The 23636-nt window shown below is 41.3% G+C and overlaps 1 protein-coding gene across 5 annotated transcripts in view; it reads right to left on the minus strand.

The window, feature by feature from the left end:
* Positions 1 to 23636, minus strand: part of LOC106573252 (ankyrin repeat domain-containing protein 27) — a 38667-nt gene that overhangs the window by 9594 nt on the left and 5437 nt on the right. For 2 of the 5 annotated variants that reach the window (XM_045696909.2, XM_045696907.2), the window contains exons 2-15: positions 20880 to 21002; positions 20191 to 20339; positions 11756 to 11866; positions 11201 to 11357; positions 10907 to 11061; positions 7264 to 7323; positions 6365 to 6418; positions 6170 to 6235; positions 5995 to 6071; positions 5552 to 5673; positions 3908 to 3986; positions 3553 to 3697; positions 1139 to 1231; positions 389 to 513 (exon numbers count right to left, since the gene is read on the minus strand). In XM_045696909.2, coding sequence (XP_045552865.1) covers positions 389 to 513; positions 1139 to 1231; positions 3553 to 3697; positions 3908 to 3986; positions 5552 to 5673; positions 5995 to 6071; positions 6170 to 6235; positions 6365 to 6418; positions 7264 to 7323; positions 10907 to 11061; positions 11201 to 11357; positions 11756 to 11866; positions 20191 to 20301 — 1355 coding nt within the window. In that variant the 5' untranslated portion in view covers positions 20302 to 20339; positions 20880 to 21002. The remainder of the gene's footprint in view (positions 1 to 388; positions 514 to 1138; positions 1232 to 3552; positions 3698 to 3907; positions 3987 to 5551; positions 5674 to 5994; positions 6072 to 6169; positions 6236 to 6364; positions 6419 to 7263; positions 7324 to 10906; positions 11062 to 11200; positions 11358 to 11755; positions 11867 to 20190; positions 20340 to 20879; positions 21003 to 23636) is intronic. The other 3 variants (XM_045696910.2, XM_014148155.3, XM_014148153.3) reach the window with 3 other exon arrangements.

Here is a 23636-nt window from a genome sequence, read left to right on the forward strand (position 1 = left end):
CACAGAAAGAGAATATGATTCCACTTGGAGTGAGAGAGAGAAACAGACAAGTGAAGTGTCTGAGACTTACCTGATGGGTGGGAGAAAGGGGATATCTAGTCAGTTGCACTACTGAATGCATTCAACTGAAAAATGTTTTCAGCATTCCTCTGAATCAGAGAGGTGCGGGGGGGGGGGGCTGCCTTAATCGAAGTCCATGTTATCGGCGCCCAGGGAGTAGTTGTTGTGGGGGGGTTATCTGCCTTGCTCAAGGGCAGAACAGCAGATTTTTCCACCTCAGGTATTCGAACAAGCAACCTTTCGGTTACTGTCCCAACGCTCTAATCGCTAGGCTACCTGCCGCCCCATCATAACAAACCTGTGTGTGGTATTGCGTGCGTGTGCTCACCCAGAGACCCGGAGCTCACAGTGATCACAGGAGCAAAGGGGGTGACACATTTTCACCCCATCCTCATCGCTTTCGTTTTCACTCAACACACGCTTGACCTCCGCTTCGTTACCGTTGGCTATGTACTACAGGACACACACACACACACAACGTTAAAAAGAAAAAAAATGGAAAACAATTGATTTGAAAAAACCCAAAGAAAGTTGGTTAAACAATGTTTTCATGTGAACAAATTAAATTGTTTAATGAAGTAAGGTATCCATCTAGCCAATAGACCATGATGCCCAGTCAGTGCTGGGGAAGCTACTCTGAAATCATAGTTTACCAAGCTACCAATAACTCCACACTAGAAGTTACCGCTACACTAGAGCTACCCTTAAGAAACTAAAGCCACTTTGAAAAATGTCACAGACTACAAATTGCAAGAACAGGTCACTCTGGGGTCAGGTGTTAACAGAATGTGTAATTTAGCCTACTGAACAGGACAACTGTTTGAAGTGAGAATTAGGCAGGTCCGATGCCCTCATATTTTCTTATATTTTTGCAAAAAAAGCAGTGTGTAGTTAGCTACGTCACTACATGGCAAAAATGTTATTAACTACAGAAACCACTACCAAGATTAGAATTGAGTTCAACTACCAACAAGCTACTGCAAAATGTAGATAAATTACTCATTTACTACATGTAGTTCACTACTCCCCAACACAGAGTAAAGCTTTCCTCCCCCCTAAAACTTGGTCATGTTCTCACCTCAAACAGACAGTTGATGGGGGTAGCATCGTTCTGACAGAGCAGGTTTATTTTCTGTGTGAAACGCACCTTGTCGTTCAGTTCCCCTGAGCCCTGCAAACCACAGACACAGTCACTTACTCTGCACACAGGGACTTTTTTCCCCTCACTCATTTCAGTCAAGTTCGCTCACTATTGTGGCCTGTTATGACAGGTATTGCAGTGATAAAGTGGTGTATCTAAGTCAACAGTGCTTGGATAGGATATCAGCTATAACAACGTTGTATGTGCTGGTGGTGTATAAAGCCATTTTCACAACATTGAGCCAAGTCAAGCTAGCCAGGGCCCAGGTACACCGAGTGAACAAAAACATTAAGAACACCTGCTCTTTCCATGACAGACTGACCAGGTGAATTCAGGTGAAAGCTATGATCCCTTATTGATGTCACTTGTTAATTCCACTTCAAAATCAGTGTATATTAAGGGGAGCAGACAGGTTAACTTTACTATGGTAGGGGGCAGCATTCGGAATTTTGGATGAAAAGCGTGCCCAAATTAAACTGCCTGCTACTCGGGCCCAGAAGGTAGGATATGCATATTATTAGTAGATTTGGATAGAAAACACTGAAGTTTCTAAAACAGTTTGAATGATGTCTGTGTATAACAGAACTCATATGGCAGGCAAAAATCTGAGAAAAATCTAACCAGGAAGTGTGGAAATCTGAGGTTTGTAGTTTTTCAAGTGATTGCCTATACAGTATACAGTGACTTAGGGTTCATTTTGCACTTCCTAAGGCTTCCACTAGATGTCAAGTCTTTAGAACCTTGTTTCATGCTTCTACTGTTACTGGGGAGAGAATAAGAGCTGACTCAACAAGTGGACTGCCTGAGGCCAATGAGTCGTTTACTGCGCGGTGACGCAGGCACGCCGTTCCTTCTTTTTCCTCTGTAATGAATATGCTATTGTCCAGTTGGAATATTATCGAAGATTTATGATAAAAGACCCTAATGATTGACTGTAAACATCATTTGACATGTTTCTACGAACGGTAATGGAACTTTTTTACTTTTCGTCTAGGGTTTTGCGCTCGCGCATTATGCCTTTGGAATAGTGATCTGAACGCGCAAACAAAACGGAGGTATTTGGACATAAATATGGAGTTTATCGAACAAAACGAAAATTTCTTGTGGAAGTAGGAGTCCTGGGAGTGCATTCCGACAAAGATCAGCAAAGGTAAGTGAAGATTTATAATACTATTTCTGAGTTTTGTTGACTCCAGAACTTGGCGGGTAACTGTATAGTTTGCTTTGATGGCTGAGCTCTGTACTCAGATTATTGCAAAGTGTGCTTTCGCCATAAAACTTTTTTGAAATCTGACACAGCGGTTGCATTAAGAAGTTTTTCTTTAAATAACAGTTTTTTTTTAAATCAACGTTTATGATGAGTATTTCTGTAAATTGATGTGCTCATTTACTGGAAGTTTTTGGAGGCAAAACATTTCTGAACGTTACACGCCAATGTAAAATGGGGTTTTTGGATATAAATATGAACTTTATCGAGCAAAACATACATGTATTGTGTAACATGAAGTCCTATGAGTGCCATCTGATGAAGATCAAAGGTTAGTGCTTAATTTTAGCTGTATTTCTGGTTTTTGTGACACCTCTCCTTGCTTGGAAAATGGCTGTGTGGTTTTTCCTTGTTTAGGCGCTGTCCTAACAATCTAATGCTACGCTTTCGCTGTAAAGCCTTTTTAAAATTGGACACTGGTTAAATTAATCAGAAGTTTATTTTTAAAATGGTGTATAATAGTTATATGTTTGAGAAATTAGAATTATGAGATTTTTGTTGTTTTGAATTTGGAGCCCTGCTATTTCACTGGCTGTTGGCGAGTGTCCCGCGGGTGGGACGCTAGCGTCCCACATAACCTAGTGAGGTTAAAGAAGAATTTTTAAGCCTTGAGACAATCGAGACGTGGATTTTGTATGGGTGCCATTCAAAGGGTGGATTGGCAAGACAAAAGATTTAAGTGCCTTTGAACAGGCGCACCAGTTTGTGTCAAGAACTGCAACGCTGCTGGGTTTTTCACACTCAACAGTTTCCTGTGTGTATCAAGAACGGTTCACCACTCAAACGACATCCAGCCAACTTGACACAACTGTGGGAAGCATTGGAGTCATCGTAGTGGAACGCTTGACACCTAGTAGAGTCTATGCCCCGACCAATTAAGGCTGTTTTGAGGGCAAAAAAGGAGGGTGCAAATCAATATTAAAGTTTTATACACTCAGTGTAGTGTAACGTAAGAAAGGAGCCACCCTGTGTGAGTGCTACTGTACTTTGCTGTGCTCACCATTTGTCTCTGGCTCAGGAAGTTGACCTAGCTGATGACTGTGTGAGTTCTGTACTGTGCGAGTACTACTGTACTGTAACGTACTGTCACCTTTCGTTCCTGGCTCAGGTTGAGGTTGCCCTGGCTGATGAACTCCACGGCGGCCTCGAACGACGTCAGCCAGTAGCTCAGCTCGTCCTTGGTGGAGTTACAAAAATTGAAGTTCTTGATGTAGCTCAGGTTGGCCATCCTGGAAGAGCATGCTTGTTAGTTAAACACTTAACACTGGCTTTTAATCCGTTAATTACTAGTTAATGAATCAATTAATGACTCGGTTTAATTACTAGGTCACTTTAGTAATTCATTAATTCATTCAACTAGTTTACTTGAAGTAAATCAAGTCATTCCATGGTCAGTGGTATTAGTAGGTTGAAGGTTTTATGCTGAACATCTTCCTCACCAATTGGGGATCTCCGTCTTCACCAGTAAGTACAGAATGACAGAGAGAAGATCGTCTGCACATACAGCCTCTATGCTCACTGCATGCAAAGGAAAAAAGGGAAATGAAAGGAAGAACTCAATTACGGTGGTTCCTTCGGTAACTGTAACCTGTTAACGTGACTGAGGTTTATGGCAGGGGCACACAATAGACTAGAGAGATAAGGCTCTTTAAAATGAATACATAAAAACAGCTTCATCCTACAAACATATGAGTGTTGCTTTACAGAGTTGCTTTACCTGTGAAATGCCCACACAGTCTGTCTAACCTCTGAGACAAGACAATCTTCCTCTTTCCTTGTCGTTTAGGCTTTAAATTGGTAAATTGGCTGTTTGGCCAACAGAAATTACGAGTGGATCACACCACACCACAGAGACAGGGTAAGGGTTGTTATGTGGCCAACAAGGTTTGATTTCGAAAACAAACTGGACAAACACATTAGGCCCTAAGAGACAGGATATTGTTATGCGTATGTACAGAGTTAATTATATTACCAGGCAGGGAGTGAACAGAAATTGAGGAATGGAGGACATTATGTGGGACTGTGCAGTGTTCAGTCAACTTTCCTATACACCCTGACCTGGGCGGTTACAATGACCAGCCTTGTAAGCTACTAATAGTAACTTAATGTCATCATAAAATATTGGTAAATCAGCACTTCTACACATGTAACATTTTATACCTGTAACTTTCTGGATGAAAGCAAAAATGATATTTTACTCAGAGGCCGAAGCATGACCTTACAGATTTGCATAGATGTGGTAAAGAGGTGGAACACAGACCATGGGGGGGTAGAAAAGGGACGGCGGATTGGCACACAATCAACAAATCTGATCTAACAAGGTGGCAATCAGTAATGATTTATGTATTGTAACAGGCCCACAATCTGGTTACTACAGTCCGATTTGGATATAATTGGCTGTTTCGATGCATAACATTTAGAAGTAGTTGGTTTTCAGGTTTCGAAAAAGTGACTCCTAAATACTAACTCCCGTTCCTATAAGCTGGTTGCATAGCTAGCGTGGAGAAATCGGTGGCGGTAGTCAGTCGTTTTTAACTGTATCAATGCAGTTGATTGGTGACAATAACATGAAATTGTATTGGGGTTGACATTCATATTATACTCAGATTTTTACCTCAACACAGTGTGAAATACACATATAAACAATAGCCTAAATGTATGCTGAGGGGCAATGAGGAGATTCAGGATCTTTCCCCCACACGTTTCCATGGCATTTCCACAGTTTTTTTTAACCAAGTCAGTTAAGAACAAATTCTTATTTACAATGACGGCCTACCGGGGAACAGTGGGTTAACTGCCTTGTTTAGGGGCAGAAAGACAGATTTATACCTTGTCAGCTCGGGGATTCGATCCAGCAACCTTTCGGTTACTGGCCCAACGCTCTAACCACTAGGCTACCTGCCGCTCCATGGTTGAGTTCCATTGATCTCTTTACCGCATCTATGGTACCATAACAAATGGTCCAGAATCCATTTTAAGGCATTTACGTTCCAGTGTCAATTGTGCACAACAACACTGTGTAAACCTCTACCGATGTGACATGAAATGCAGACAGAGAGACAAGAGACAGACAGATGGTATACCTGAGCTGCTGGGGGACTGCATGATGGTGAGTCCCACCTTTCTGAGGCAGAGCAGCTTGTGTAGAGGAGAGGTGCAGTGGTTCAACTGGCTCAGCTCCCTCTTGGCCCGGGGTATATTTATACTGTATTTGGTAATAGGGAAATACAACTGGGTATTGATACTATAATAGGATTCAGGGACACACTACAGGTTATATTATTGAATGGCTAGGTGATATTGATACTGGATGACACAGGTAAACATACTCCTATAGCCTATAGACACAACGGAACAGGTTCTGATATGATGAAGATCTGTTTGTATTAGAAGTGGTATATGAGCAATATGGTGGTGTGCCCTTTTTGTTTGTGTTGTATGCAGACTTGCAAAGTTTCTCGTCCAGCATGTATAATGCGATGTCTGTATATCGTTACTTTGGACTGTAAACATAAAAGCAACCAACCTAAATTCAGATTTGACCCCCAAGTCTTTCTGCTGCAGGTCCTGCAGACCCCTGGTGGTTTTGTTGAAGGCAGAATCCTGTTGGAACAGTGATAATAAACATGGATATTAACCTTTACCGCATGGTGATTCTGAGGATATAAAAGACTGACAGTAATATCAAATTCTGTACAGACCTGGCTGGCTTCAAGAGTTCCCACAAAGTTGAAGATTAAATCATGGATACCATGATGTATATACATCTGAAAGATAAAATAGAAAATATGTATACTGACAACATTTCATAAAAACACATTAAGCATTATAGCATCACAACTCCGTAGAGCAGTTTTCAAATGTTCAATACAACACAATAGACAAAACTCTCTTACTTCCACCGCTTGTTTAAGGAGAGTCATCTGGAGCTCCTGTTTGGCCAGCACTTTCTGAAAGACAGGAGGTATAACCAATCTGGTTCAAATCTCAGGAAAGACAACTGGGTCGTGGTCCAGTAGGCACGTAGAAATGGAAAACTAGCCTGAACTTGTCCAATAAGAAACATTGCTACAGTGTGACCTACTGAACTGAAGATATGTAGATAATCAGGCAGTGTTGTCGACTTAGCGACTTTGTCACTAGATTTAGCGAGTTTTCAGACCCCTCCAGCTACTTATATTGGTAAAAGAGTATAGCAACACGTTTAGCTACTATTCAAGGCTACCCCAGCAACTTTTGGTTGATTTAGTGACTTCCCTATTTGTGTGAGTGTGTGCCCACTTGGCTGAGCCTAGCTGTGCTGCTCTGAGCACTGCTCCCTCTCTACCAGCTGCACGTGTGCCCCTTCCCCCACCTCTCTTCGCTCCCTCCCCATCTCTCTCCACTCCCTCTCTGCTGCTGCAGCGATAGAAATGAATTTATTCAATTGTTCCTTATTGTTAAATGATATCAGAGCTCTCCAGCATAAATAAGACTTTTTCTTAAAAATGCAAAAAAAAAAAAAATCTAAATAAGTTAACTACCATACAGTTAAAACATTTAAAATACAAATTAATTGATTCCTTTTTGTTCTCCTTCAAAACATTATTTGTTTTTGCTTTGGATAATTTTGTATTGCATGAGAGACAGCTTAAGTATGTTATTTTTTTATGTGCAAAATAACATTATGACATCCCTATTACTTCATGACCTCATCTAGTGACTTTTAGTGACAAATGGAGCAACCAACAGCTACTTTGCTTGAAAAATAGTTGGCAACCCTACAATCTAACAGTCATGTTCCTACAGTACTTACCAGGCTTGAGTCTCTCAACAGGCACTGAAGACATTTAGTATAAAGGGCATTCACTGAGTCCTGAGGGGAGAGGACACAGGTTAGAGCAGTGGTAACAGCAGAATAAATATTATATATCGCATAGTCCGGTCCAAAATTATTGGCACCATTGATAAAGCTGAGCAAAAAAAAAAAAAACACAGAAAAAATGTAATTTACAAATACTGAGCTATATTGTATGCTCCCATTTTTTTTTTTTTTTTTTACATTTAATTATACTAACACAATTGGTCAGAGAAACAATTTGTTTTAAGAAGTTATAAAAAAAAAAAAATAATGTAAAAAAAAAAAGGGGTCTAAATGATTGGCACCCGTGTTTTCAATATTTTACCTTGCGAAGTTAACGCCACTGAGCCTTTTTCTAAAATGTTTAATGCCTTCACTGACATTTGCAACCTCTCCCTGTCCGAGTCTGTAATACCAACATGTTTTAAGCAGACCACCATAGTGCCTGTGCCCAAGAACACTAAGGTAACCGGCCTAAATGACTACCGACCCGTAGCACTCACATCTGTAGCCATAAAGTGCTTTGAAAGGCTGGTCATGGCTCACATCAACACCATCATCCCAGAAACCCTAGACCCACTCCAATTTGTATGCTGCCCCAACAGATTCACAGATGATGCAGTCTCTATTGCACTCCACACTGCCTTTTCCCACCTGGACAAAAGGAACGCTTATGTGAGAATGCTATTCATTGACTACAGCTCAGCGTTCAACACCATAGTGCCCTCAAAGCTCATCAATAAGCTAAGGACCCTGCGACTAAACACCTCCCTCTGCAACTGGATCATGGACTTCCTGACGGGCCGCCCCCAGGTGGTAAGGGTAGGTAACAACACACCCGCCATGCTGATCCTCAACACAGGGGCCCCTCAGGGGTGCGTGCTCAGTCCCCTCCTGTACTCCCTGTTCACTAATGACTGCACGGCCAGGCACGACTCTAAAAGCACCATTAAATTTGCCGATGACACAACAGTGGTAGGCCTGATCACAGACAACAACGAGACAGCCTATAGGGAAGTCAGAGACCTGGCCATGTGGTGCCAGGACAACAACCTCTCCCTCAACGTGATCAAGACAAAGGAGATGATTGTGGACTACAGGAAAAAGAGGACCGAGCACGCCCCCATTCTCATCGACAGGGCTGCAGTGGAGCAGGTTGAGAGCGTCACGTTCCTTGGTGTCCACATCACCAACAAACTAACATGGTCCAAGCACACCATGACAGTCGTGAAGCAGGCACGACAAAACCTATTCCCCCTCAGAAGACTGAAAATATTTGGCATAGGCCCTCAGATCCTCAAAAGGTTCTACAGCTGCACCATCGATAGCATCCTGACTGGTTGCATCACTGCCTGTTATGGCAACTGCTCAGCCTCCGACCGCAAGGCACTAGAGGGTAGCGCGAACGGCCCAGTACAGCACTGGGGCCAAGCTTCCTGCCATCCAAGACCTCTATACCAGGCGGTGTCAGAGGAAGGCCCTAAAAATTGTCAAAGACTCCAGCCACCGTAGTCAGACTATTCTCTCTGCTACCACACGGCAAGCGGTACCGGAGCACCAAGTCTAGGTCCAAGAGGCTTCTAAACAGCTTCTACCCCCAAGCCATAAGACTCCTGAACATCTAGTCAAATGGCTAACCAGACTATTCACATTGCCCCCTCTCCACACCACTACCACTCTCGGTTGTCATCTATGCATAGTCACTTTAATTAACTCTACCTACATGTACATACTACCTCAACTAACCGGTGCCCCTGCACATTGATTCTGTACCGGCACCCACCGTATATATTCTTATTTTATTTTTTACTGCTGCTCTTTAATTACTTGTTACTTTTCTCTTATTCTTATTTGTATTTTTTTAAACTGCACTGTTGGTTAGGGGCTCGTAAGTAAGCATTTCATTGTAAGGTCTACACCGGTTGTATTCGGCGCATGTGACTAATACAATTTGACTTGAGAACACATTGGGAGTGATCTTAGACCCTTTATACAGAATTGTTCCAGATTGTTGATATCCTTCATCTGCACTTATGGACTGCCTTCTTCAATTCAAACCACAGATTTTCAATGTGGTTCAAGTCCTGAGGCTGCGCTATCCATTGCAAAATGTTGATTTTGTGGTCAAACCATTTATTTGTGGATTTTGATTTGTGCTTTCGCGGTCATTGTCTTGCTGGAAGATCCACTTGTGGCCAAATTTCAGCCTCCTTGCAGAGGCAACCATGTTTTGGGCTAAAATGTCCTGGTACTGGATAAAGTTCTACTATAAAGTTCAATGGGCTACAGGACCAGTGGAAGGGAAATAGCCCCATAACATCAAAGATCCACCACCTTTATAGTCGGTATGGGGTTCTTTTCTGTATACGTATATTTTTTCCCGATGCAAAACACTACTGGTGTGCGTGGACTAAGATCTCTACTTTCATATCATCCAACAAATGTAAATACCTGGAGTTTGCTTAACGGTATTGGCACTTGGATTGGAACCAGTGCCATGGTCAGATGACATGAAAATAGAGCTCTTTGGCCAAGCACACCAGTGGTGGGTTTTGCATCCTGGGGCCCTTGTTAAGGTCAACAGCATCATGAACTTTACCCAGTGCGAGGACGTTTTAGACAAAAACTTGACTGAAACTTCAGCAAGATAATAAAAAAAGGCTTAGTGCCATTATCTTCGCATGGTGAGGTATTGAAAACAGGGGAGGCAATAATGTTGACCCCTAAAATCTCTTTCTCTGAGCAATTGTATTAGTATAAAATAATTTCCCGATTTTTGGAGCATACAATTGAGCGCAGTACTTGTACTTATTTTACACAGTATTTTATGCTCAGCTTTATCAAGGATTCCAATCACTTTGGCTCTGACGATGTTACTTTCTCTTATACAGTACAATGCATATTAATAGTATTGTATCTATTACATTATAAATGAGTGCACTAGCTATGTATTCCAGTATACATAGTGTACAAAACTTTAGGAACACCTCCCTTAGATTGAGTTGCACCCCCTTTTGCCCTCAATTTGTCGGGCATGGATTCTACAAGGTGTCGAAAGTGTTCCACAGGGGTGCTGGCCCATACTGACTCAAATGCTTCCCATAGTTGTGGTGTCAAGTTAGCTGGATGTCTTGTGTGTGTGTGTGTGTGGTGGACCATTCTTGATACACACGAGAAACTGTTAAGCGTGTAAACCCCAGCAGCGTTGCAGTATCTTGACACAAACTGGTGCGCCTGACACCTACTACAAAACCCCGTTCAAAGGCACTTCAATCTTTTGTCTCGCCCATTCACCCTCTGAATGGCACGCATCCACAATCCATGTCTCAAGGCTTAAAAATCATTCTAGAATCCTTCTCCTCCCCTTCATAGACACTGATTGAAGTGGATTTAACAGGTGACATCAATAAGAGATCATAGCTGTCACCTGGTCAGTCTACGTCATGGAAAATGCAGGTGTTCCTTATGTTTTGTACACTCAGTGTACGTTATCATGCGTGGAAATGGCTTTACTCGACCCTTAGATAGGTGGTTGTGAAATTGCTAGCTAGCTAGCAGTGAGCTAGTGGTGTCCATCAGGATTAGGCATGGTGCTTACAATGTGGTGTCGCAGTCCTTTCCTTTCCTGCTCTTTAAAGGAATGGCAGAAGCTGCTTATGAACTTGTCCAGTTTCTCCGCATGGCGGCCCAGAAACTCCCTGACATCCTCCACATTCTTCAGACAGTACAGGCCTGGGCTGGGGGTCACCTCCACTGAGAGAGGGAGGCAAGAAAGGTGAGAGTGAGAGAGAAGGTGAGATGGTGGCTGTAGGCATTTGTATCTGGTTCAACATTAACTAAAATCACACACCCACTTAAATACACTTTTATGGCTTCTGGAGGAGAGCAGTACCTGGGCTTTGGTCTGTGTCGATGGGCCTGGTGATACAGAGGATGCTGTAGCTCTGCTCCTTCTCATTGTAAAAGGTCTCCTCAAACAGGATGGGCACGTTGGCTGGGGCCTGGAACCCTGCGCCGAGTCTGACCTGGCTGTCCTGGATGGTCAGCTCCTATCAGAGAGGAAGAGGAGGAGCAGACCCCCAATATCCTCCGTTATAGCAGAGTAGAATCAACCAAAGAGATACAGTTAGGCCAGAGAATATGAAATAGTCTGATGTTTTGGTGTAGTGCACCAATGATTCAACACAAATTCTACCATGTTAAAATAGAGGAAGAGAGGACAATGTTACACTGAGAAATTGTATACTAGTGTACTAACTGTAGAATCAAGAGATGGCTAATACTTTTTTTAAATTTAACTAGGCAAGTCAGTTAAGAACAAATTCTTATAGGCCGTCACTGGGCCAATTGTGTGCCGCCCTATGGTACTCCCAATCACGGCCGGATGTGATACAGCCTGGATAGAGACTGTGGCGTTTCCAGATGGTACTGGTCTGATGGAACTTACCTTCCCATCTACAGTCTGATATCCCTCTCCAGAGGGCTGTAAAACGTAGGTTTCAAACTGGGCTGCTGTGTACGCCCCAAGGGTTAGACTTCCACGGCACGGCACCAAAACCTGGGGGCACAGTAATATGATCATCATCAAGGTTAAAAAAAAAACATGTTTCTCGTGACTCTAAGAATGGATTTATCAATGGTTTCATTGGTAAAGTTTCCACAATAAAAAAGCATCTGATCTCACTGTGACATTGCTACTTCGCCCCAGGAAGTAGCCTTGATTTCTTTATGATATGGCCTACTGCCCAGTGCCCACATGCAATCCAATACCCATGACAGCACAAACTCTTTGCTTCTCTTTTAAAGCATTTAATACCAGAGAAAATAAATCTGACATGATTCTAACACTGTAAATGGAGAAATATACACATTCATCTAACGGTTTCATGTTGTATTTGTTGCAATTTAAAATCAACTCAAAGTTCTCTCAAAGTCACCACAGGATTTTGTCGATGTAGCCTAGTTAACAGGCCTATGCTTGTTGGCCAACTGGTAAAATGAGGTTATTACAGACTAGTAAAATTACATTAGTTTTAACTTATGTTTGACTAAAAGATGCAGCTTGGTCATTCTCTCTCCCCTTGCACCTGGCTATCGGGAAAATTTGGGAAGTTTGTGCCTGTTTTTACTTTGCATATTAGAGCTTATGCATAGGTCTATGAGCCCAAGCCCCCCCCAAAAAAACAGAATTCAAATAATGATTGAGCCGTTATACAATACATAACCTACCTTATATTATGCATGGCCGAAAAACATTGTCTTTGGTACATAATTAGTCTAGCCTATACTCCAAAATTAAATAAATTCTAGCAATCACCTTGGAGTCTGTACCATCTTATTATGCATACTGGATGGACTGGTTACCTTGTGCTACGCTCAAAATGTTCTATCCATGAGTCTGGGAGAGAACGTATAGGCCTAGGCCAGTGGTCACCAACCCGTCGATTGGTTGAGCTCCAAGGCATTCCTAGTCGATCACCAAACCACTCTGTAAAAAGAACAAGGATAAAGCCTTGCACTCCAATTATCTTTATTCGTTCTGTTCCGTTGCCGGTAGTTGCACTTGATTCAGCAGCCATAGTGCCAGGAAGGCAGTGTTTTTTCCAACAACAAAAAATATATATAAATGTATTTAAAAAAAATATCTTCCATTATTATTTTCCCCTAACCCTACCATCCCTCCCATAATTGGAGTAAACTAATCAACAACAGTTAGGCTTCAGCTTCCATACTGTCATGACTCCAAGGCCTCCGATGAGCTTGGCAAATGGCTGACAGATAGCCAGACCCCCAGCCAGACCCTACGCTCTCCCACGTAAATCTTATGCAGCTGAGAACCCAAAAACTCTAATGTCAAATAGTGATTATTGGAACAATATTTGTAAGATAGGAATGGTCAGTGGGGATCTAAAGAATAATCATGTCAAATTGTTTTTCATTTTGTGATGTCATTAAAAACAGTATAACAAATACTGTAACTTGACATACAGTGTGAAAGCACTTCAAGTTTACATCCTTTACATTGTGTAGGAAATATGAAGAACAATTACATTTTTTTGTTAAGATAGGAATGTGTTTTCAGTTTTCTAACGAGAACATAGTTAATGTGCAAAGGACATGAAAACTAAGCCACACACCGAATGAGGTCAGAAAAGCGTGTCAGTGTGATGGAACCGGCCTTTAAGGCCAGAGTGCTTAAAAGGACTCGCTAAGAATTAACATGCAGACCAGCAAACATGAAGAGTGAGCTAAAAGATGTGAGAGCGTGGTCCACACGTTGAAATGGTTAGAAACTGGAAACTCCACACAAGGTGAAGATAAAGACTAGACCTTAGCATTGCCAGTCTGCAGCTGGGCATGTAAAAGTGGTCCTAGAACCTTGACTAAAGACACAAGGTGGGAAGGAAAAAAATCCAATCTCAGACAACCATTGGTGCATCTGAAGATCTGTTCCATTTGAACACAAGACAACTATGAAGAAGGACATTGTGACCTCGGGTGTAAGGCTCTGGTTGTCCACCAATCGAGCCATTCCCCATACAAGGACTGATTGGTTTCAACAGAGAGACGAACAGAGCCATCTACACATAAATACATTGCATTTCTTACCCAAACGGGTGGCAACTTGTGTGTAAGGTATATGGTTACTGTGAGCGTTGTTTCCAAATGTACGATAAAATGTCCCTTTTCCCCTCTCTCCATTTTCCGCAACCCCTTTTCCATATGTGTAACAAGCCATCGTATCTTGTCAGTCCACTAGAGAGGACAAGTACATTAGAGTGTCTAGTTTGAGAAACAGACACCTCACAAGTCCTCAACTAGCAGCTTCATTAAATAGTACCCGCAAAACACCAGTCTCAACGTCAACAGTGAAGAGGCGACTCCGGGATGCTGGCCTTCTAGGCAGAGTTGCAAAGAAAAAGCCTCATCTCAGAATGACCAATAAAAAGAAGATTAAGATGGGCAAAAGAACACAGACACTGGACAGAGGAACTTTGCTTAGAAGGCCAGCATCCCAGAGTTGCCTCTTCACTGTTGAGACTGGTATTTTGCGGGTGCTATTTAATGAAGCTAACAGTTGAGGACTTGTGAGGCATCTGTTTCTCAAACTAGACACTAATGTACTTGTCCTCTTGCTCAGTTGTGCAACGTGGCCACCCACTCTTTCTATTCTGGTTAGAGACAGTTTCCGCTGTTCTGTGAAGGAAGTAGTACACAGCGTTGTACAAGATCTTCAGTTTCTTGGAAATTTCTCACATGGAATAGCCTTCATTTCTCAGAACAGGAATAGACTGACGACTTTCAGAAGAAAGTTCTTTGTTTCTGGCCATTTTGAGCCTGTAATCAAACCCACAAATGCTGATGCTCCAGATACTCAACTACTCTAAACACCAAACACAAGTTTTATTGCTTCTTTAAATCAGAACAGTTCTTAGCTGTGCTAACATAATTGCAAAAGGTTTTTTTTAATGATCAATTAGCCTTTTAAACTGATAAACATGGATTAGCTAACACAACGTGCCATTGGAACACAGGAGTGATGGTTGATGATAATGGGCCTCTGTACACCTATGTAGACATCCCATAAAAACAAAAATCAGCCATTTCCAGCTAGAATAGTCATTTACAACATTAACTGTATTTTTGATCAATTTGATGTCATTTTAAATGGACAATTTATTTGAGCTTTTCTTTCAAAAACAAGGACATTAAGTGACCCCAAAATGTTGAACTGTAGTGTACATACACACACATATAAACTCAGCAAAAAAAGAAAACATTCCTTTTTCAGGACCCTGTCTTTCAAAGATAATCCAAATAACTTCACAGATCTTCATTGTAAAGGGTTTAAACACTATTTCCCATGCTTGTTCAATGAACCATAAACAATTAATGAACATGCACCTGTGGAACGGACGTTAAGACACTAACAACTTACAGACGATAGTCAATTAAGGTCACAGTTATTAAGACAGACAGGACTGGCAAAATGTGCTCTTCACTGACGAGTCGCGGTTTTGTCTCACCAGGGGTGATGGTCGGATTCGTGTTTATCGTCGAAGGAATGAGCGTTACACCGAGGCCTGTACTCTGGAGCGGTATCGATTTGGAGGTGGAGGGTCCGTCATGGTCTGGGGCGGTGTGTCACAGCATCATCGGACTGAGCTTGCCGTCATTGCAGGCAATCTCAACGCTGTGTGTTACAGGGAAGACATCCTCCTCCCTCATGTGGTACCCTTCCTGCAGGCTCATCCTGACATGACCCTCCAGCATGACAATGCCACCAGCCATACTGCTCGTTCTGTGCGTGATTTCCTGCAAGACAGGAATGTCAGCCTTCTGCCATGGCCAGCGAAGATCTCAATCCCACTGAGCACGTCTGGGACCTGTTGGGTCGGAGAGTGAGGGCTAGGGCCAATCCCCCTCCAGAAATGTCCGGGAACTTGCAGGTGACTTGGTGGAAGAGTGGGGTAACATCTCACAGCAAGAACTGGTAAATCTGGTAAATTCCATGAGGAGGAGATGCACTGCAGTACTTAATGCAGCTGGTGGCCACACCAGATACTGACTATTACTTTTGATTTTGACCCCCCCTTTGTTCAGGGACACAGTGTTCCATTTCTGTCAGTCACATGTCTGTGGAACTTGTTCAGTTTGTGTCTCAATTGTTGAATCTTGTTATGTTCATACAAATATTTACACATTCAGTTTGCTGAAAATAAACGCAGCTGACAGTGAGAGGACGTTTCTTTTTTGCTGAGTTTATATATCTTTTAGAGTTGAATTTGGGCATTGGTAACACTATAAACAACTTCTTCCATTGTGCCCCATATTCCTAATGAGTTAATTGTTACACAATTCATTAAATCTGGTAACAATTAAACAGTTGATACGTTAAATAACAGTCATCACATTAATTAAAGTCACGGCAATACTATATACATTTTACGGACACAGTATATTTAAGCAATATACCATACACACATATACACACACACAGCCAATACACCACAGCTAAGGGCTGTTCTTAAGCACGATGCAATGCGGAGTGCCTGGACATAGGCCTTAGCCGTGGTATATTGGCCATATATCACAAACCCCCGAGGTGCCTTATTGCTATTATAAACAGTTTACCAACGTAATTAGAGAAGTAAAAATAACTTTTGTTATACCTGTGGTATACGGTCAGCCAATCAGCATTCAGGGCTCGAACCACCCAGGTTATAATTTACAATAGTTATCTTTTGTTTGTTTTTAGTCCCATCCTTCAGCTCCACTCAACCCCTCCAATCTATCTCTGAACACCAACCAGGTGCGATTTCTATTTGCCATATATTTTTCAACTGAGCTGTGATGTTTTACAAAAAGTTCTGAACATTTCTATTCTCACAGATTCTACATATTGTTAATTAAAGTTTAAATTTTTTTTGCTAAGAGTATTATATTATTGATTGATTGACTATGACTTTTTAAAATCCTATTTGCAGAGTTAGCTCCAGGTAAATGTTGCAATTCTTCAGCCGTTCCTGAACCTGCGACCAAAAACAAGCTATATGGACAGTACCAAAACAAATTATCTAATGAATCCCTCTCATCGCAGAAAAATCTGCAGAGCTGGGATGGTTCTATCCCCCATATATAACATTCTATTGGTAACAAGAATTTTGTATAATAATGGTAATTGAAAAGTTTTCAACACAGTATTGTTTTGCGTATCAGTGGACTGTGCCATGGAATCGGTACATCGAAAATCTCTTCCCAACTATTTTGCAATCTATATAGCACAGTCCTTAAAATGAAACTGGTATACTTTCTTTCACCAATTGTGGTCTTTAATGCAGGGCTGACATACAAGTTCCTTACTTTCTCCCACGGTCCACTTGCTTCTTTCATTTTTACTGTAATGCTGCAATTTGTTGGTTGCAATTTTGCGTAAAGCAGACATTCCCATATATTTTTGTTAGCTGCATGTGTGTGACATAACTACACCAGTCCTATTTATGATATAATTTCCTTTTTAATACCGTTTTAATCAATTCGTATATTTCAGTTTAACCATAATATTTGTTAAACACCTATAAGCTATAAAATGCAGTTTGTCTCTTTATATCAAGTAATATTTCACTTTATCTGTACATCGGATTAACAACAATAATTGGTGCATGAGACAGAAATAACGCAGTGCAACTTGAGCTTCACAATCAGCTGGAAGACTGTCCTCATTTCTCAGTGGAGGGAGGGACGGCGAGACAGCCTCACCGCTGCTCTCTCCCGCCCCTCAAACCGAACATCAGATGCAGGCCATCAGTCCAGTAAAATAAAATAAAAAGCAAATTATTATGCTCACTCAGCTGTGCCTCAAAAGTAATACAACAAATGATCTATTAAAACGTGTGATCACATACCTAACATTTTGAAATATCTCAAAATGGTCTGAAAAGAACAACATTGGGAGGGCAATTCAAGCACAGCCAATCTACAGTGATAATGTATTGGGCATATAGCCTACTACAACCCTCCTTGCTACAGAACTGTTTTTAACAGGTTAATGTTGCAAAGGATGGTTTTTTTAAGTCATGATTTTAAAAAAATCTGAGCAGTAGATATGACCGCCACAGCCCTAACATTGTCAGCCGTTGATTGTCAAGCAAATAACTGCCGGTCTCACGGTAATTGACCGTTAATTAACAAACACATTTAGCATCTCCTGGCTTCTACGCACCCACTGACCTTGGGAACATTTACATTTTAAAAAGTTTAAATCCATTTAATACAGCCTACACCATCACAAGGCCTCACGGCCTTCGTCAGAGCTTTTGTGAGTTTTGTAAATTAGCACACTTATGTAGACCTAGCCTCACCCACATCCGTTCCAACGCATCGAATGGGGTTGGAGTCGAGGGAAAACAAATAAGTGCTACCAAATATAACAATATGCATTTCATAAATATTCAAATAAAGTGTGTACATTTACATTTTAGTCATTTAGCAGACGCTCTTATCCAGAGCGACTTACAGTAGTGAATGCATACATTTCATAATTATAATTTTTTTCCCCCCCGTACTGGTCCCCCGTGGGAATCGAACCCACAACCCGGGCGTTGCAAACACCATGCTCTACCAACTGAGCCACACGGGACCCCCGTAAAACATATTAAACACGTCTGTAAAACCACAACACTTAACCAGCATGGCTACCACAGCATTCTGCAGCGATACACCATCCCATCTGGTTTGCGCTTAGTGGGACTATCATTTGTTTTAACAGGACAATGACCCAACACACCTCCAGGCTGTGTAAGGGCTATTTGACCAAGAAGGACAGTGATGGAGTGCTGCATCAGATGACCTGGCCTCCACAATCAACCGACCTCAACACAATTGAGATGGTTTGGGATGAGTTGGATAGCAGAGTGAAGGAAACTCAGCCAACAAGTGCTCAGCATATGTGGGAACTACTTCAAGACTGTTGGAAAAGCATTCCTCATGAAACTTGTTGAGAGAATGCCAAGAGTGTGCAAAGCTGTCATCAAGGCAAAGGGTAGCTACTTTGAAGAATCTCAAATATATTTTGATTTGTTTAACACTTTTTTCTTACTACATGATTCCATGTGTGTTATTTCATAGTTTATGTCTTCACTATTATTCTACAATGTAAAAAAAATTGTAAAAATAAAGAAAACCCAAGAATGAGTAGGCGTGTCCAAACTGTTGACTGGTGCTGTATAGCTGGCAAACAGTAGTGAATTTCATACAACTAACTTGATCACCTCACTTAAGTTGCTCTTTGTGCTTCTTTGTAAACAAGCGCACGTGACTGGCTCAAATAGCTGTTTTGGGAAACTAGTAAGCGTCATAATAAGAAATAATCTAACAGGCAAAATTATGAACATAATGTGCTTTATCTATTACCTAGTGCACAAGTTGACTGCAGGCATCTATAAAAAAAAAAAAAAAGACTAATATTCAATTTTATAACCAACACTAAAATTGTATTGGAAACTCATACCGATGGTATTTCGAAATACCCGGGATACAGTATACCGCCCAACCAAGAGTTTCTCTCTACATTTCCTTCATAACGCTAAGTTTGACAATTATTTGCTAGGAGATAGCTAAGCTAGTCGACATGTTTCAGGTAGCTAAGCTACCTAGCTTGAAGATGTGCTAACAGTGCATGATGTTGGGTTCTAAGAATATGAAATATACTTATTCATGTCACTGAGGGTGAGAGGGTAATGTATAACGTTACATTATATCAGTTATCCTATTGAAATATTGAGTGCAACGAAGCGTTCACATGTGGCAGGCATTGATAAGGGGAGAGAGCCTTGGATTAGTGATTGGGGGGGGGGGGGGGGGGGGGGTCGAGATCAGGTCACGTTATGGGAGAAATAAAAGTTTATGGCCCGTATCACTTAGTGTCCTGCCTAGCAGTAAAGATACAATGTTTGTACAGATGTGTAGGAGGAGACTCAGCCTAGTTGGAAGGGTTAAATATCAGTGCTTGTGTAAAAATGTTTTTGTCTGAATGTAGCTGTATTGACCCTCTGGGAAGAATAAACTTGGTTAAACTTTCATAGTGTCTGTAGAGTTATTTTACTCTGGGAATTGGAACAATAGTAAACAATAAGCCAGCTATGAAGTTAACAGTCCAATCAAAGACCTTAATCAAAGACATAAGACCTTGACTTATCTGTGGCCAATTACTTTTTAATTAAAAAAATTATTAACAGGCACCGCTTTGACTATATGCAACGCAGGACAAACTAGTTAACCTAGTAATATCATCAACCATGTGTAGTTAACAAGTGATTATGTGAAGATTGATTGTTTTTTTATTTTTTTATAAGATAAGTTTGATGCTAGCTAGTAACTTACCTTGGCTCCTTGCAGCCACAAGATCCTTTTGATGCTGCATTCAGGTAACAGGTGGTCAGCCTGCCACGCAGTCCCCTTGTGGATTGCAATGTAATCGGCCATAATCGGCATCCAAAAAGGCCGATTGTTATGAAAACTTGAAGTCAGCCCTAATTAAAAAAATAAATAAAATAAATCGGCCATGCCATGCCGATTAATCAATGAAGCACCGAAGATGGACTTTTGCTGGCTAGCTCACCCAGCAGGTGCTAAGACAATCACGCGCTGAGACAATCACACGCAACCACAGAAAATCAATGACATCTACGTTCTGTAATTAATTTTCTGTCTGCCCCTCCACCACAGAAAGCACAGAGTGAGGCTGAAACGGCTGCATTTTGGAGCTGCCTTATTCAACGAAAATGTACCAAAACAATGGGAAAGCGACCACATATGCTTTATTAGATCAATCAAACCTTTTAAATAAAATGTTATTATTTGCTGATATGATATATTGTTGTGACATGAAATAACAGAATTGCATACACATTTCCTAGATATTGGTGGGGCTCCACCCCACCTGCCACATCACCACTGCTTGCCTGAACATGCTACTATTCTGCTGAGCCTCGTCCCTAATACATACATAATGTAAAAGGCTGAGCTGACCACTATATGTAGCCCCACAGCCATAGCTGTCAGTCACTCACGATGCCATGGAACTCTGCCACTCTGCTGCACAGGTCGGGTCGCTGCTTCTCCAGCGCCAGATAAAAAGGGTTGTTCTGGAGGTTCTCATCATACAGAGCCATAAGGAACTGGATCTCTGGCTCCTGTGAGGAAGAGAGGACAGTTTACAGTAAATATGTGGTGGGAGGGAAGGATTCCATAGCAGGAAATTCAGCTGACAAAACATGCATTCATGTTGCTCCAAAAGGAACAGAGATTCAGCCCTGGGCGTATGTCACGCATCACTACATCACAGGAGATCTATTTGAATGTAAACATTTTTCATTTTTATCAAAATGAATTTTTGTGCAGAAAAGTGTTCTGGAACATGTGAACTTTCATGTGCCTTAATAACAAACATGTATGTCATCTGTAAATACAAATACAATTGTTAAAACACAAGCCTAGTTGGTTTAGGCACGGAAAAAGGCAGGTACCTTCCCGCTAGCCATGCCATGACTGGCTGAGATATGCCGAGAGATGATTGGTCTGCCATGTAGCAGGCTTCTGTCTATAACATGAGCTGGTCAGTATGTGTTGGTAATCCTTTCTAACGCAGCTTTTTTGAAAAATATCACGAAGTAGAACTGGCTCTCCACTTTCTGGAGGACCGAGTTTTGAAATCAGTGGAATTAAAGTAGGATAGCTGAGGAGATGGAGAAGATTCTGCCGTTTGATTGCAAATAGTCGAAAAGAAAACACATAGGCTGTTGTAGAAAACACCTGTCTCCGGATTACGTCTTCAAACTAAGGGAAAGGAAAGGGAAACCACGGCAACCGTGACAGAGTGGGAGAAGCGTCCATCCATGTATACAGGTAAGATAGTCTAGCTTGCTACACTTTCAGATATAATACGTTTCTAATTGCCAAAAAGTAGTTTTCATTTCAAGATAAAGTGTACTAGCTAACGTTAGTTGGCTGGCTGGCTGGCTAGCTAGCGTTACGTGTACGATCTGTGTAGTAATATTATTCATATCTCAGAGACATTTGCATTGCTAGTTATAGCCTAATGTAAATATGTTCACTACATCTTCTGTATTATGTGCATATGACAAATACATTTAGATTTTATTTGATATAGTTTGTGTTTACCAGAGACGGTAATGTGATGAACATGGCCTGGACCAAAGTCAAATTAGGATATCACGTTAGGCCAACGAGGCAGTGTCCAAGTTCTAAAATTCTCTGGAAGAATGCCCTGCTTTTATTTCGTCACACTCACAACCGCTATTTTCTGTAATTAGCTCGCCATTAACTTGTAAATAATGATCTTGTTGTGAGTTCATTTTCCTGTAATAATGAAGACAAATGAGCTAAAGTGAAGATGTCAGCTATATGATACGGTCATTATTTGAACTGGCTAGCCAGCTAAATTAACATTAGCTAGCTAGCTAACAAGCTAGAAACGAATCATAACATTGTTGATAACGTTGCTTTTAGTTGCCTGGTTAACTAGATTGACATACTAAATTCATTTTTAAACGGGTGGGTTTATTGGTGTTAAAATACACCATTTATGCTGTTTTGGACCACCAGGCTGCTGATGTCATGCAGTCTGTAGTTGTGTTTATACTATTTCATAACGACAAGTTTGATGTTGGACGACAATAGAATGTTCATGATGTCACTGCGACAACTGTCGATAGACGTAGTATAAGCCAGCCTTTAGTCTTGAAGTCTTTGGTTGTTTAGCACATGGCCTCACGTGAATCCTTAAAGAGATGGGTGGTGCTAAGGCTTAAGAGGGTGTAAACGATGCTGAATGGATGGGTGTAGACAAAGGGCTCTCCAGTAGGTTTACCAAAAGATTCAAGGGCCATTTTCTCAAAATTGAGGTTACAAGTTTATCAACTTCCAAAGCAGAATTACTTTCCCATTGTTCCTCAACTGTAGTGTATGATATACAATTTTCTAGCTCTGAGTCTCTACTTTTATCCAATGTAAAAAACTATTTCAAATTTCGATACATAAGACTGAATCGAGCCGGTCGGTCACATATTAGAGTTGTTGACATGAGGTAGGTTAGGACTAAACTGCTGGTTGGCTAAGAGGGGTTTCAATATCAATAGTGTCTGCCAAGAGGACTAGTGTTGATGGCACCAGCACATGATTTGGTTGCACAAATGTTTAGTGACCTGACCTGTGTCCCACAACGTACCTGCAATCCATACAGAACCAGACTAATAATGACTAGCCATCTTTTAAATTAGCATGCCCCTGCAAGGCTTGACACTCAGGTAAATTTGCAGGTGGCACACCGGTCCAGTGCCAACTGAAAGCTACTTGCGCGGATTCAAAATAATAAAAGGCCAGGGAAAGCGGATGTTACCATTCATTTTCCTATAATGATCAACCCTCCATACACAAACAATTACATTTTAACTCGACAATATGATATTTAAATGGATTATTTGGAGAAAACAAAAAAAAACTTTTGTGCAATCTCAAAAAGGCTGTATTATATTTAGCGATTTTGAACAGTCTAACACAGTAGGGCCTGTGTTTTGTTTTTCCAGGTTTCCGAGTTCTCAGGTTTCTACTGAAAATCACACTTGTTGCTCTCAGTCCCACAATTCTTAAACCACATCAGGAGACCACTGTTGAGGTCTTTAGTTGAACTTTAATTCAATTGCGCGCCTAGCAAGAGACCTGTTTGTACTGTACAATGTAGGCTACATGTGATGGCATAGTTTGCTAAACAAATGCCCTGCGCTTGATACAAATCATCATGATTTCAT

Source organism: Salmo salar, chromosome 16 (genome assembly GCF_965601325.2).
Source record: "Salmo salar chromosome 16, fSalSal1, whole genome shotgun sequence".
NCBI classification, from domain to species: domain Eukaryota; kingdom Metazoa; phylum Chordata; class Actinopteri; order Salmoniformes; family Salmonidae; genus Salmo; species Salmo salar.